This window comes from Dreissena polymorpha, chromosome 13, assembly GCF_020536995.1.
Source record: "Dreissena polymorpha isolate Duluth1 chromosome 13, UMN_Dpol_1.0, whole genome shotgun sequence".
Taxonomy (NCBI): Eukaryota; Metazoa; Mollusca; class Bivalvia; order Myida; family Dreissenidae; genus Dreissena; species Dreissena polymorpha.
In genome coordinates, this window is record NC_068367.1 from 20317929 (window position 1) to 20331645 (window position 13717).

General features: G+C 35.1%; 2 protein-coding genes across 9 annotated transcripts in view; one reads left to right on the plus strand and one right to left on the minus strand.

Moving 5' to 3' along the window:
* LOC127854440 (RING finger domain and kelch repeat-containing protein DDB_G0271372-like) overlaps positions 1-4969 on the plus strand; it is a 129002-nt gene extending 124033 nt beyond the window's left edge. For both annotated transcript variants that reach the window (XM_052389482.1, XM_052389483.1), the window contains exons 2-3: positions 353-1587; positions 2160-4969. In XM_052389482.1, the coding sequence (XP_052245442.1) occupies positions 353-1587; positions 2160-2536 (1612 nt within the window). In that variant the 3' untranslated portion in view covers positions 2537-4969. The remainder of the gene's footprint in view (positions 1-352; positions 1588-2159) is intronic.
* LOC127854439 (mitogen-activated protein kinase kinase kinase 20-like) overlaps positions 1-13717 on the minus strand; it is a 219546-nt gene that overhangs the window by 165053 nt on the left and 40776 nt on the right. For 2 of the 7 annotated variants that reach the window (XM_052389476.1, XM_052389473.1), the window contains exons 15-16: positions 11908-12044; positions 7298-7360 (exon numbers count right to left, since the gene is read on the minus strand). The exons of the other annotated variants lie outside the window; for them this stretch is intronic. In XM_052389476.1, the coding sequence (XP_052245436.1) occupies positions 7298-7360; positions 11908-12044 (200 nt within the window). The remainder of the gene's footprint in view (positions 1-7297; positions 7361-11907; positions 12045-13717) is intronic. 7 annotated transcript variants of the gene reach the window in all.

Genomic DNA, 13717 nt, shown 5'->3' on the forward strand with positions numbered 1-13717 from the left:
TCTGACCAAGTTTTATCAAGACTAAAAATGTGGCCTCTAGAGTGGTATCTAACTAAACTTTATGACGCACACCACACTCCCGACAACAGCAGACACTGCAAAGATATATATTTCCATTTTTGGTGTGTTAGTAAAATATTGTTTAATGCTATGTGCCCTTCTGGTCTGAATTACAGTGTTGGAAATAACATTCACATTCTTAATTTAAAAAATGAAAAGCCAAATATATGCCATTAAATATATTTGTTTTTAAAGATAGTCCATCATATCAAATAATAGGATTCAAAATAAATGTAGCATATCTGGGAATATTAAAAAAACATGTAAATTTAAGTGAGTTCCTTTCTTGCAGGAAATGCAGTCATGTGGTTCTTATAGCAGACAAAGTGAAAGACCTCCATCAAAAAGGAGACTTCAAGCAGTTGTCAGAAACGTTTGATACACAATACCAGCAGTTGATACATAAGAAAAATGACTTAGAGGAAAATATGAAGTCTATTGAGAAATCATACAAGAAAATTCTGGAAGAAATCAATGCTTTACGAAAGACAATTAATGATGCTTTGGACCAACTGGAAAAGTATACCAAGAAGGAGTTGGACACATTACTGGAAACCACGAGGAAATCAATTCAAACTGATAAAGAAAACTGCACTGAGTCCATCAAAAATATTACATGCTTAAAAGAAGATTGGAGGAGAATAAACGGAAAAAGTGAATCACTCAATTTTATCAAGTATAGAAAATGTATTGTCCATTCCATCAAAGTAGAAGCAGTTTTACAAGAGATGACAAAAAAGAATGAGATTCAACTTATCTTTAAACCTGATACAACTATCCAAACAAACCTGTCCACTCTCTCAGGATTGGGACAAATATTTAGCTCAGTGAAACAATTTAAACCTTCTCACAGAATTACAGAGAACCTAGTTACCAGACAGAATAAACCTGAAGCATCTAGCCAGTCTGACCCTGAAAACCGAACAACTTCAATATTAAAGAAAAAAATTCCCAAGCCAGACCCCAGTTCATCTAGAAAGTACACACCAGGAAACCAAACAAGTGATCTGACCAAGTCAGGCCAGGTGTCTGATCCAGTATCAAGTTCATCAGACCAGCTGGTCCAGGGATATCAACCAGGTGCAGTAAGCAAGCCTGATCAAATCATTAAAGTGACTAATGATAAGAGGTACACTGTGCTAATTAAGGGTGATGAAAAAACATGCAAAATATCTGTCATCTGTGAGACGTCTTCTGGAGAACTCCTCATCACAGACTTTAACAACAAAAAAGTGAAGCTCCTGGATCAGACCTACAAGGTGGTGACCCACTGTGACTTGCCCAGCACACCATGGTCCATGTGCAGCATTGACTCCAACCTGGTGGCTGTTGCTATGAGTAACAAAGATGTCCACTTTATCAGTGTGTCAAATGGTCAGTTGATACAGGACAGGATACTAAAGCTCCAACATTTCTGCAGGGGTATTGCCCACCAGGATGGTAACCTGTACATGGCAGATGGTAAAGCTCTGTATCTCTATACTGTGGATGGAAGACTGGTGAGGGAAATGTATAATAAAACGTCAGGTAAGTGGGCAGGTTATAATTATTCCTAGCATAATTCTAATGTTCTGAACTTTTAGGCCCATGCTTCTACTGCAAAATTGAAGTCAAGACGTAATAAGCTACATGTTCCAGTAATCTTATCAAACAAAGTTATTTTTTGTAAATAATGAGCTAAACATGATCAACCAAATACAAAATTGTAGTTTTTTATGCTTATTCACACAGGCTGATGACTTGCTTGCAAATGAAGAAAGTATTTTTATCATCATAAGTTAACAACTTTATATTGAAGCTAAGACAATGATGTCTATGATAACTATTTACAAACTTAATAAAGAACCACAATACATCATATTCTCGATACAACTTGTCTTTAAAGTTGTTATTTACAGCACTTTATTTCAAAAGCGTTCTTGTATGTCTATTTATTCATATTTATTAATTTTGTTAAGTGTTTTTGTATGCACTAAGTTCCACAATAAATCTTATAAATTTATTACAGAACAAGAACATCAGACCTGCTACTTTTTATATCATGTCCTTTGTTTCCATATCATACCAACACCTCATCATCACTGTCTTCCATACCACAGTTACCTCCTGTGCAGTGAGTCCAGATGGAGACAGGATATATGTGATCAACCCGAACAGTAACCAGCTGGTCACACTGTCCAGGGAAGGCACAGTGATCTCCACCCTGACTGTACCTGCACTGCGCTCCCCTATAGGAGTACTACCTGGCCTACAGGTACATGTGACAGATTCAGGACAAGTTATGGTGTGTGGATACTGGTCCTCAACAATAATCCAGATGGACAGGGATGGGAGACAGAGACTGGCACAGGTGGTCACAGAGGATGATGGTGTGACTGGCCCAATATCTGTCTTCTATAGTAAGCCCACAGGCTCAATCATTGTAGGAATGATGAACAATAATGACATTATAGTGTTTAAGGCACTGTTGGAGTAGGATGATGCTCATTTCAAATCATTTAATTATACACTCACATATACATCGTCATGTAATAAGTGTTACAGTTTTGTACACATGGTTTTAAAGCCAGTGACTGTTGGAATAGGACATATTCATTATCCTCTGTATGAAACTATTACAAATTTCCAATGAAACCAAGCCTGTATCATTATGAACTTAAATTGAAATATGCTCAGATATTAATAGCAAACACAATTATTAGTTTGGTTGAAACTAGTTTTATAAGGATTGTTGAACATATTAGAATAGTCTATTCAAAAGATTATGTTTAAAAGACAAAGTTTATTTATTGCTCATACAACTATATTCTTGTATTGTTCATGACATGCATGCCAAGTACTGTTATTAATATTCGTATGAATACTTTTCAAACATATTAGAATAGCCAATTCAAAAGATTATGTTTAAGAGACAAAGTTTATTTATTGCTCTTACAACTATATTCTTGCATTGTTCATGACATGCATGCCAAGTACTGTTCTTAATATTCGTATGAATACTTTTCAAACATATTAGAATAGCCAATTCAAAAGATTATGTTTAAGAGACAAAGTTTACTTATTGCTCCTACAACTATATTCTTGTATTGTTCATTACATGCATGCCAAGTACTGTTATTAATATTCGTATGAATACTTATCAAACATATTAGAATAGCCAATTCAAAAGATTATGTTTAAGATACAAAGATTATTTATTGCTCATACAATTATATTCTTGTATTGTTCATGACATGCATGCCAAGTACTGTTATTAATATTCGTATGAATACTTTTCAAACATATTAGAATAGCCAATTCAAAAGATTATGTTTAAGAGACAAAGTTTATTTATTGCTCTTACAACTATATTCTTGCATTGTTCATGACATGCATGCCAAGTACTGTTCTTAATATTCGTATGAATACTTTTCAAACATATTAGAATAGCCAATTCAAAAGATTATGTTTAAGAGACAAAGTTTACTTATTGCTCCTACAACTATATTCTTGTATTGTTCATTACATGCATGCCAAGTACTGTTATTAATATTCGTATGAATACTTATCAAACATATTAGAATAGCCAATTCAAAAGATTATGTTTAAGATACAAAGATTATTTATTGCTCATACAATTATATTCTTGTATTGTTCATGACATGCATGCCAAGTACTGTTATTAATATTGGTGTGAATACTTTTCAAACATATTAGAATCGTCTATTCAAAAGATTATGTTTAAGATACAGAGTTTATTTATTGCTCATACAACTATATTCTTGTATTGTTCATGACGTACATGCCAAGTACTGTTATTAATATTTGTATGAATACTTGGTCTGAGTCATTATGTTAACTATCCGTCAAACTCATATTTATGTGAATATGATATCATACAATTATTTTACAAATATCACATTAAATCAAACCCATATGCACTCTGGCACCAGTACTGTAAAAATACAAGGATTGAAATCCAAGACTAGAAATGTGTCACAGACACTGACTCACCCACATCTTTTGTTTTGACACAAATTGACTACTTATTCTTTAGTTGACAAAACGATAATGGGCCATATTCTGCCAAAACTGGTCGCAGTCACTATTCCTTTTTGTAATTATCATCTACACATATAAATAATTCAACTGTGAAAGCTTGATCGAGATCCATCCAATATTTAAACAGAAGTGGAAAACTTGAACTTTTTGGACTTAATTTTCTATAGTGCAAAAAGCCCTAGGCTGTTTAATTGAGACGTGGTGAAACTAAACTTTTACGTTCAGATTTTATGATGTTTAATAATAAACTGTGGTTTGTAACTAGATTTTTAACTCTATATGACTAAGATTCTATATTTTCTGAGGCAGTATAATAATAGATTAAACAAGCAGGTTCGTGGAATTGATATCCCCCGCCAAATAAATTTTGTTTATGGATGGGTGTAGAACTAAAAGAAAAGGGATAAGTGAAGGGTTGTGCCTTTTGTCAATTTTTTGTTTAAACTCATTTGTAACTGTGATGGGTTTGCAGAAATAAAATGCAGATAGCATATTTTTCATAAATCAATTAACATTGATAGTATCATGACAAAAGTAGAAATTGCTTGTTATGAGCATTTTCTTAAATAGAAATCTTATATACTGAGTTATTGCCCCAAAAAGTAACAACACACCAAAATAACAAAGGACAATAACTAAAAACTTAACAGAGGAGGGTTCTTGAGCGTTCATTTTTTATTTAGGTGAATTAAAAAGTCTTGCCTTTTCCACGAAAACATCTTAATATACACTAAATGTTCAGAGTGTTGCAGAGTGAACACAACATCCGCCATGACATACGTGGCAATAACATAAGTAAGTTTTTAAGGTTAATCATCCATCATTGAGTACGGAATTCATTGGTATCAATTTGGAAACATGATTACTCACATATATTCACTTTGTAAATCATACTTCATCGCCTCCATGATGATTTTTGAGAGGATGATGGTTTACTTCATAAATATAATAGGTAACAACAAAATAATACAAATGATATTTCTACAAATTTGTGACCTTTGATGTGTAACCTTGACTTTCCTCAAAAACACATAGCTCTTGCACTGCCTGATAAGTAAGAACAATTACATCAGGACATTTTCAGAATCCATTTAAGTGTGGTAGAATCCTTTCCAAATAAGGCATATTTAAACAAAATGTGTGATTTTGACCTTTGTGTGTGACTTTGACCATGACCCTAGCAACCTGGATCTTATATTTGACACTCAGCTAGATATGGAGAACAATTGTGGACAGTTATTACAGAATCCCTTGATGCATAGTAAAGGAATGACTAAATCATGAATAATTCATCAAATTTGTGATCTTTGACCTCAATGTGTAACCTTGACCTTAGCCCCTAGGATTATGGGAGTTGAATGTGAAGCACCCCCAGATGACTGAGAACAACTATGGCAAGTTTCATGGCTCTGGCTCATGTGTTAATGGAGATAAAGCTCTAAGCTTATATTAAAAAGCATTTTTTAAAGATACAAATGGCCATAACTCTGTTATTAACAGATGATGTACAATGACATTTGGCGTGCATCATCCTCTTATCCATATATATATATACATACTCATACGAAGTTTTAATAAAATCCGCTAAACCACTTACAAGATATGGCTCCAGACACAAGTATTGGCCGGACGGAAAGATGGCCCGACAGACAGACAGATGGACAGTGTGATCATTATATGCCTACCTTCAGTGGCATAAAAATCATTCTGCGCAAGAACATTTTCATGTAGTTTGGTGACGATCCAATGACAATTACTTGAGTTATTGAGCAGAAAGGCAATTTTTGGATGATTCAAGGGCCGTAACTCAAAAGTGCCTAGGTAAATTTGGCTGATTATCGAAGTTAACCTAGATTTTATTGCCTTACACATTTTTATGAAGTTTGGTGAAGATCCGATGACAATTGCTCGAGTTATTGAGCGGAAACAAGAAAAAACTCAATTTTTCGATGATTCAAGGGCTGTAACTCAGGAGTGTCTTGGTCAATTTGGCTGATTATCGAACTTGATCTAGATCTTATGACCTTACAAATTTTTATGAAGTGTGGCGAAGATCCTATGACATTTGCTCCAGTTATTGAGTGGAAACGAGAAAAAATGCAATTTTTCGATGATTCAAGGGCAGTAACTCAGAAGTGTCTGGGTCAATTTGGCCTATTATCAAACTTGACATAGATGTTATTGTCGTCAACCTTTTCATGAAGTATTGTGAAGATACAATGACAAATGCTGGAGTTATTGAGCAAAAACAAGAAAAAACACAATTTTTTTATGATTCAAATGTCGTAACCCAGGAGTATCTGGGCCAATTCGACCCATTATCGAACTTCACCTAGATGTTATTGCCTTACACATTTTCATGAGGTGTGGCGAAGATCCTATGACATTTGCTCAAGTTATTGAGCGGAAACAAGAAAAAATCCAATTTTACGATGATTCAAGGGCACAACTCAGGAGTGTCTGGGTCAATTTGATGATAATGGATCGAGTTATTGAGCAGAAACGAGAAAAACCCCAATTTTATGATGATTCAAGGACCGTATGTCAAGAGTGTCTGGGTCAATTTGGCCGATTATCGAACTTGACCAAGATGTTATTGCCTTACACATTTTCATGAAGTTTGGTGAAGATCTGATAATTGCTTGACTTATTAAGCAGAAACTAATCTGGACGGAAAGACTAACTGACTAACTAACTAACTTATTGAGCAGAAACTAATCTGGACGGAAAGACTAACTAACTAACTAACTAACTAACTAACTTATTGAGCAGAAACTAATCCGGACGGAAAGACTAACTAACTAACTAACTAACTAACTAACTACCGGTAACTAACTAACTAACTAACTAACTAACGGACGGTGCGATTTTAATATGCCCCAAGAACCTATGTTTTGGGGGCATAACAATGGAAAAAAGTAAAAATGTATAAAAATGTCATTTACATGAGTTATTTCATTCAGCAGACAAATCTTTTTTTGCTATCTTACACTTCTTGAAACAGAAGATTTATTCGCTGATAGTCCCAATTAACTACATAAAAGTATTCAGTTAAATATAAATGTTGTTTAAGCATAATACAAATAACATGTATGTACTTCCTTAACTGAATCTTACCTGAGTCAAGGGAGGGAAATTCAACCGCTTGAAGTTATTCAGCAAATTACACATATGTACTTCATTTACTGAATCTTACCTGAGTCAACGGAGGGAAATTCAACAGCCTGAAGTTATGTGCTTTCAGCAGCTCAATTTCTGTCTGAAATTATGTAAAAAAAAATCAATTATATATAACAAACTGTAATGATCCATGAATAGCAATCATACAAAAAATTAGCAAATACTAACCTTCCAATTAATGGACTAAAGTATCTACGCTATGATTTTGGTATGGGAAAAAAATCTAATAGCCTGTTGCATCCATAGGGCGCAGTAAAAATATCAGGGTAATTAGTCACAACTAACTAAAAATGTCCTTTACTATAGAATATGTAGCCATACACCCACTACTTTCAACAAGAAGGTCATGAGAACTAGACTATTCTGAGAAAGTGCAAGCTGATTCATAAAGATTGGACCAAAAAAGTTACTCCAAGAATATTAATATGTTTTTGTATCTGACCTAGTGACCTAGATTTGAGATCACATTACTAAATTTCAATCTCAGCAGATATTTAAGTTAAACAAGTGTCATTAATATTAGCCAATAAATGTGGCTAATGTAGCGTTAACAAGTTTTAACTACAGCCATATAAGAACAAGAGCACCGCCTTGCGGGTGCAGACCGCTCATCTATTTTTCTTTTTAAAGGTGAAGGGACCTATCTCAATTTCAATCACAAAGGAAGGAGGGGTGGAGTGGAGAGGGGTGTATAGTGTGTGGGCGTGGTCATTTATTACATTATCTTCCAAAAATGCAAAAAAAAATTAAAAAAAATTGGAGGGGGGGGGGGGGGGGGGAGATTCTTGGGTGGGATGGTTAGACAGTATTTATAAAAAAAAATAATAAAAAAAAAATGTGTGTTTTTTAACCATGTTTAAAAAAAAAATTTGGGAGGGGGGTGGGGGGGGGGAATAGTGTTAGGGTGTGGTGTTCATTTATTAGGGGGGATTCGGGGGCAGGGGGGGAGGGGGCATGGGGGATGGTTTGGGTGGAGTCTATTGTGGTATGTCAGGTAAGAGCTGTTTTGTCAAAGTATCAGTCAAATCTAATCATCAATAAAGAAGTTTTGGCAATTTTAGCAAAATTTAATAATTTGACCTTGAGAGTCAAGGTCATTCAAAGGTCAAGGTAAAATTCAACTTGCCAGGTACAGTACCGTCATGATAGCATAAAAGTATTTGAAGTTTGAAAGCAATAGCCTTGATACTTTAGAAGTAAAGTGGATCTAAACACAAAATTTAACCATATATTTAAAGTTACTAAGTCAAAAAAGGGCTATAATTCCGTTAAAATGACAACCAGAGTTATGCAACTTGTCCTTTACTGTCCCCTTATGATAGTTTGCGAGTGTTCCTAGTATGAAAGCAATATCTATGATACTTTAGGGGTAAAGTGGACCAAAACACAAACCTTAACCAAATTTTCAATTTTCTAAGTATAAAGCGCCCATAATTCCGTCAAAATGCCAGTCAGAGTTACATAACTTTGCCTGCACAGTCCCCTTATGATAGTTAGTAAGTGTTGCAAGTATGAAAGCAATATCTTTGATACTTTAGGAATAAAGTGGACCTAAACACAAAACTTAACCAAATTTTCAATTTTCTAAGTATAAAAAGGGCACATAATTCTGTCAAAATGCCAGTCAGAGTTACATAACTTTGCCTGCACAGTCCCCTTATGATAGTTAGTAAGTGTTGCAAGTATGAAAGCAATAGCTTTGATACTTTAGGAATAAAATGGACCTAAACACAAAACTTAACCAACATTTTCAATTTTCTAAGCATAAAAAGGGCACATAATTATGTCAAAATGCACGCCAGAGTTATCTAACTTTGTCTGCCCAGTCCCCTCATGATAGTAAGTAAGTGTACCAAGTTTGAATGCAATAGCATTAATACTTTATGAGAAAAGTGGACCTAAACGCAAAAGTTAAGCGGACGCCGACGCCAAGGTGATTACAATAGCTCATAATTTTTTTTCAAAAAATAGATGAGCGAAAAATTACCCTGCATGGCCACCTGCCATGTTTTTCAATAAACTGGATGAATTTAAGAACTCAACCGATAAGTCAATATAACAAGTGTTCTGACTTAGTTTTATTTTGATTGCACTAAAAATGTGAATTCCAGACTGTCAACATATGTTTAGACAAAAGCCAAATAAGGAAAACTGCCCATCCCCCTCAGGTGGCCATGTTTTTCAACCGACTGAATCCATTTTCACACTCGTCTAAAATATTATTGAGAAACATGTTCTGACAAAGTTTCATGAAGATTGGACAATAAATGTGGCCTCTTCAGTGTTAACAAAATAAATATTGACAACCGAAGGTGATAACAAAAACTCACCATGATCATGTTGTGCTCAGGTGAGCTATAAAACAAGCTAAGAGATGTAAATCCGCCAAAAAGCGTCACAACAAACATTTCTTCCTATACAATTACAGTGATTTTTTTTGCCCAAAATTACAGCCTTGTACAGGCTCTTACAGGCTCTTACAGGCTGTTTACCAAAATGTAATTTTAAGCACGGGAATAAAAACCTACAAAAATGCAAATTTAGCAAACATTTATGACAATTGGTGGAAAATGGTGGAGTCTGTTTGTAATACTTGTTCATGTCATGTGATACTTATTTGACTGCTTGTTATGTATTTTTTAAGAATTTCAGCAATGTTGTATGTATATGTACAATGTATATTGGCAAATAAAGTGCATCCACAAACACAAACATAAAAATAAACAGGAGCTGCTTGTGTGAAACACAATGCCCCCTACTGCACTTTGAAGCAGCACAGCAGTTTTTTTTAGAGAAAACAAGGCCCATAACTTAGCCAAAAACCAATGGACTGGAACGAAACTCACACTTATCTGTAGATTATGAAGGTAGGCTCACATACAAAAAAATCAGCTCAATATCTGAAAGCCTTGTGTAAAATTTTTCCAGAAAACAGTTATTAAAGAAAGAGTCCAAGGCCCATAATTTCGTCAAAAATCAATGGACCGGAACAGTTTCACACTTCATCTGTAGGTCATGTAGGCAGACTTACATAACAAAGCTCATTATCTGTAAGCATGGCATGAGAAAACAGACTGCCGGACAGACCATCAGACGGACGGCCAGTGCGACTGCTATATGCCAGCCTACTGGGGGCATAATCAATAATTTATTAGACGATCTTTCAAAAATAAACAAAGGAAAAAAAATAATTGGGAGGGGGGGTAGGGGGGGGGGGAGTACGGGGGGGGGGGGGGGGTTAAAGGGGGGTATAATGGGGGGGTAATTTATTAGATGATGTTAAAAAAATGGGGGGGGAGGTTGGGGGGGTAGGGGGGGATGAGAGGGGGGTATAATGTGGGGTGGGGTAATTTATTAAATGATGTTAAAAAAATTGGGGGGAGGTTGGGGGGGTAGGGGGGGTGAGAGGGGGTATAATGTGGGGTGTGGTAATTTATAAGATGATGTTTTTAAAAAAAAAATTGGGGGGGGGGAGGTTGGGGGGGGATTCTGGGTAAGGGCGTGGGGTATTGTTTGGGTGGAATCCATTGTGGTATTCAGGTAAGTGTTGTTTTGTCAAAGTAATAATAAAATGTGATCATAAATAAAGAAGTTATGGCAATTTAAGCAAAATGTTCAATTATCTAAGTGTAAAAGGGGCCATAATTATGTCAAAATGCTTGATACAGTGGTCTGCTCTTGTTTATAGGTTGGGGTCATGTTGGTAAACAAGTAAGCAAAATATAAAAGCAATATGTCAAAGGATATAGGAAATATTTGGGGTAGTACGCAAAGTTTAACATAGTTTTATCAATAATATGCATATTCTAAGTATAAAAGGGGCAATAATTCTGTCAAAATGCTTGATACAGTTGTATGCTCTTGTTTATAGGTTGGGGTCATGATGGTAAACAAGTATGCAAAATAAGAAAGCAATATGTCAAGGCACATTGGAAATATTTAGGGTAGTTCGCAAACTTTAACATTTGCTGCATATTCTAAGTGGAAAAGGGGCAATAATTATGACAAAATGCTTGATAGAGTTGTCTGGTCTTGTTTATAGGTTGGGGTCATGTTGGTAAACAAGTATGCAAAATATAAAAGCAATATGTCAAAGGAAATAGGAAATATTTGGGGTAGTACGCAAAAGTTAACATAGATTTATCAATAATATGCATATTCTAAGTATAAAAAGGGCAATAATTCTGTCAAAATGCTTGATACAGTTGTATGCTCTTGTTTATAGGTTGGGGTCATGATGGTAAACAAGTATGCAAAATATGAAAGCAATATGTCAAGGGACATTGAAAATATTTGGGATAGTACGCAAACTTTAACATTTGCTGCATATTCTAAGTGGAAAAGGGGCCATAATTATGACAAAATGCTTGATAGAGTTGTCTGCTCTTGTTTATAGGTTGGGGTCATGTTGGTAAACAAGTAAGCAAAATATGAAAGCAATATGTCAAGGGACAATTAAAATAATTGGGGTAGTACGAAAACTTTAACATTTGCACGCTAACCGCACGGCCTGGAACGGAAACGCTGACGTGAGTAGGATAGCTCCACTATATATATTTCATATATAAAAGTCGAGCTAAAAATTAAAATATAAATAAAAAGCTACACAACTTACAAACAACTTACAAACAGCTCATATTTGTGGCCCAGAGACTTGATGCCAATGTTGCTGAGCTCCTCCTGGGTGAGGCTGAGTAACAGTTTGCCTGTGACGTCATGCTCCAAGAATAGGTCAGCATACACCATTAGATCAGGATTATGTGCTAGAAAATACAACATTGAGGGAAAGAAATAAAAAAATAACGTCAACTTACAGGCACAATCTTTAAATATTCTAGATTTCCAATTGCACAATTAGATCAAGATTATGTGCTATAACATTATTAATAAACATCTAGGAAAAAAAGGTCGACGTGGCGTTATGAATACTGTGTCTGCTTAGAGACAAGAGGTCAATGGTTTGATTCTCACTGTGGGAGGGTTCTTTAGATCTCCCCCCTAGACACCAAGTACTGGTTCTACAAACTAAACAAACTCAAGAGTGTTCCAATAAGCGTACATTTGTAGAATTTTGATGCAATCAAACTTTAATACAAGAGGGCCAAGATGGCCCTAGTTCGCTCACCTGAGAGGAGTCGGTTCATTCAATCTTTACCTAATGTCAAACATGACCTAAATATTGACCAGACAAACATCCTGGTCAAGTTTCATCATTATTGAACCAAAGCTCTGGCGTAGGGAGTGTTTTTGTTTTTGTAAGATTTGAAATGGTGACCTATATTTTGAGTTGACCCGCAAAACATCAAACTTTGCTTACTAGGATTTTATATAATATAATGAAAATTTGGACAATCTGAGGGTAATAATTATGGCAATAATTGTGTGATTTTGCTTATCATCAAACTTGACTGAGATCTTTCAGCAACTTTGATAAAGAATGCTTGAGAAATGTGAATGCTAGAGTGTTTACAAACCAAATGTGGACAAACGGACGGACAGCGCAGGTCACAGGGGTAAAAAAAAGTGTGCGTATGGAAAGGCCTTGTCCATATACACATGCATACCAAATATGAAGGTTATATCTCAAGGGACATATAAGTTATGAGCATTTTTTGAAACCTAAACGCAGATTTCAAAACCTAAACCCGGACCCTAAGTTCAAGGTCAAGGTCACAGGGGTAAATATTTGTGTGCGTATGGAAAGGCCTTGTCCATATACACATGCATACCAAATATGAAGGTTATATCTCAAGGGACATAGAAGTTCTGAGCATTTTTTGAAACCTAAACGCAGATTTTGAAACCTAAACACGGACCCTAAGTTCAAGGTCAAAGTCACAGGGCTAAAAAAATGTCTGCGTAAGGAAAGGCCTTGTCCATTTACACATGCATACCAAATATGAAGGTTATATCTCAAGTGACATAGAAGTTATGAGCATTTTTGGAAACCTAAATGCAAAGTGTGACGGACAGACGGACTGACAGAAAGACGGACAGTCCGATCACTATATGCCCCCTTTTCTTCGAAATGCATTATAGCATTTTTGGAGAAAATAAGTGAGTGAACTATGTTTAAAACTGCATAACAAGCATAATATGATAATGTGATAATGAACAATTTGTTTAAAGTCACTTTTTTGTTTATAATGTCCATTATAAATGCAACAAGCAAATCCTACATAATACAGTTTTATGTTATTTGAACACTGTAATCATAGTTAAAGTGCTGCTGTAAATCTGAAAACCTTTTTTGTTAAGAATCACTTGTGTTAACATAAATAAGTATAAAAAAGTATGTTAGTAAAGTAAAATGTGCTAAAAACAAAAAAGGAATTATATAGAAATTAATTTTGTGTATTGATAGTTATTACATAGTAGAAATATAAGACATATGGTAAAACAAGGGCTGTTTGTAAAACCGCATGCCCCCCAAATG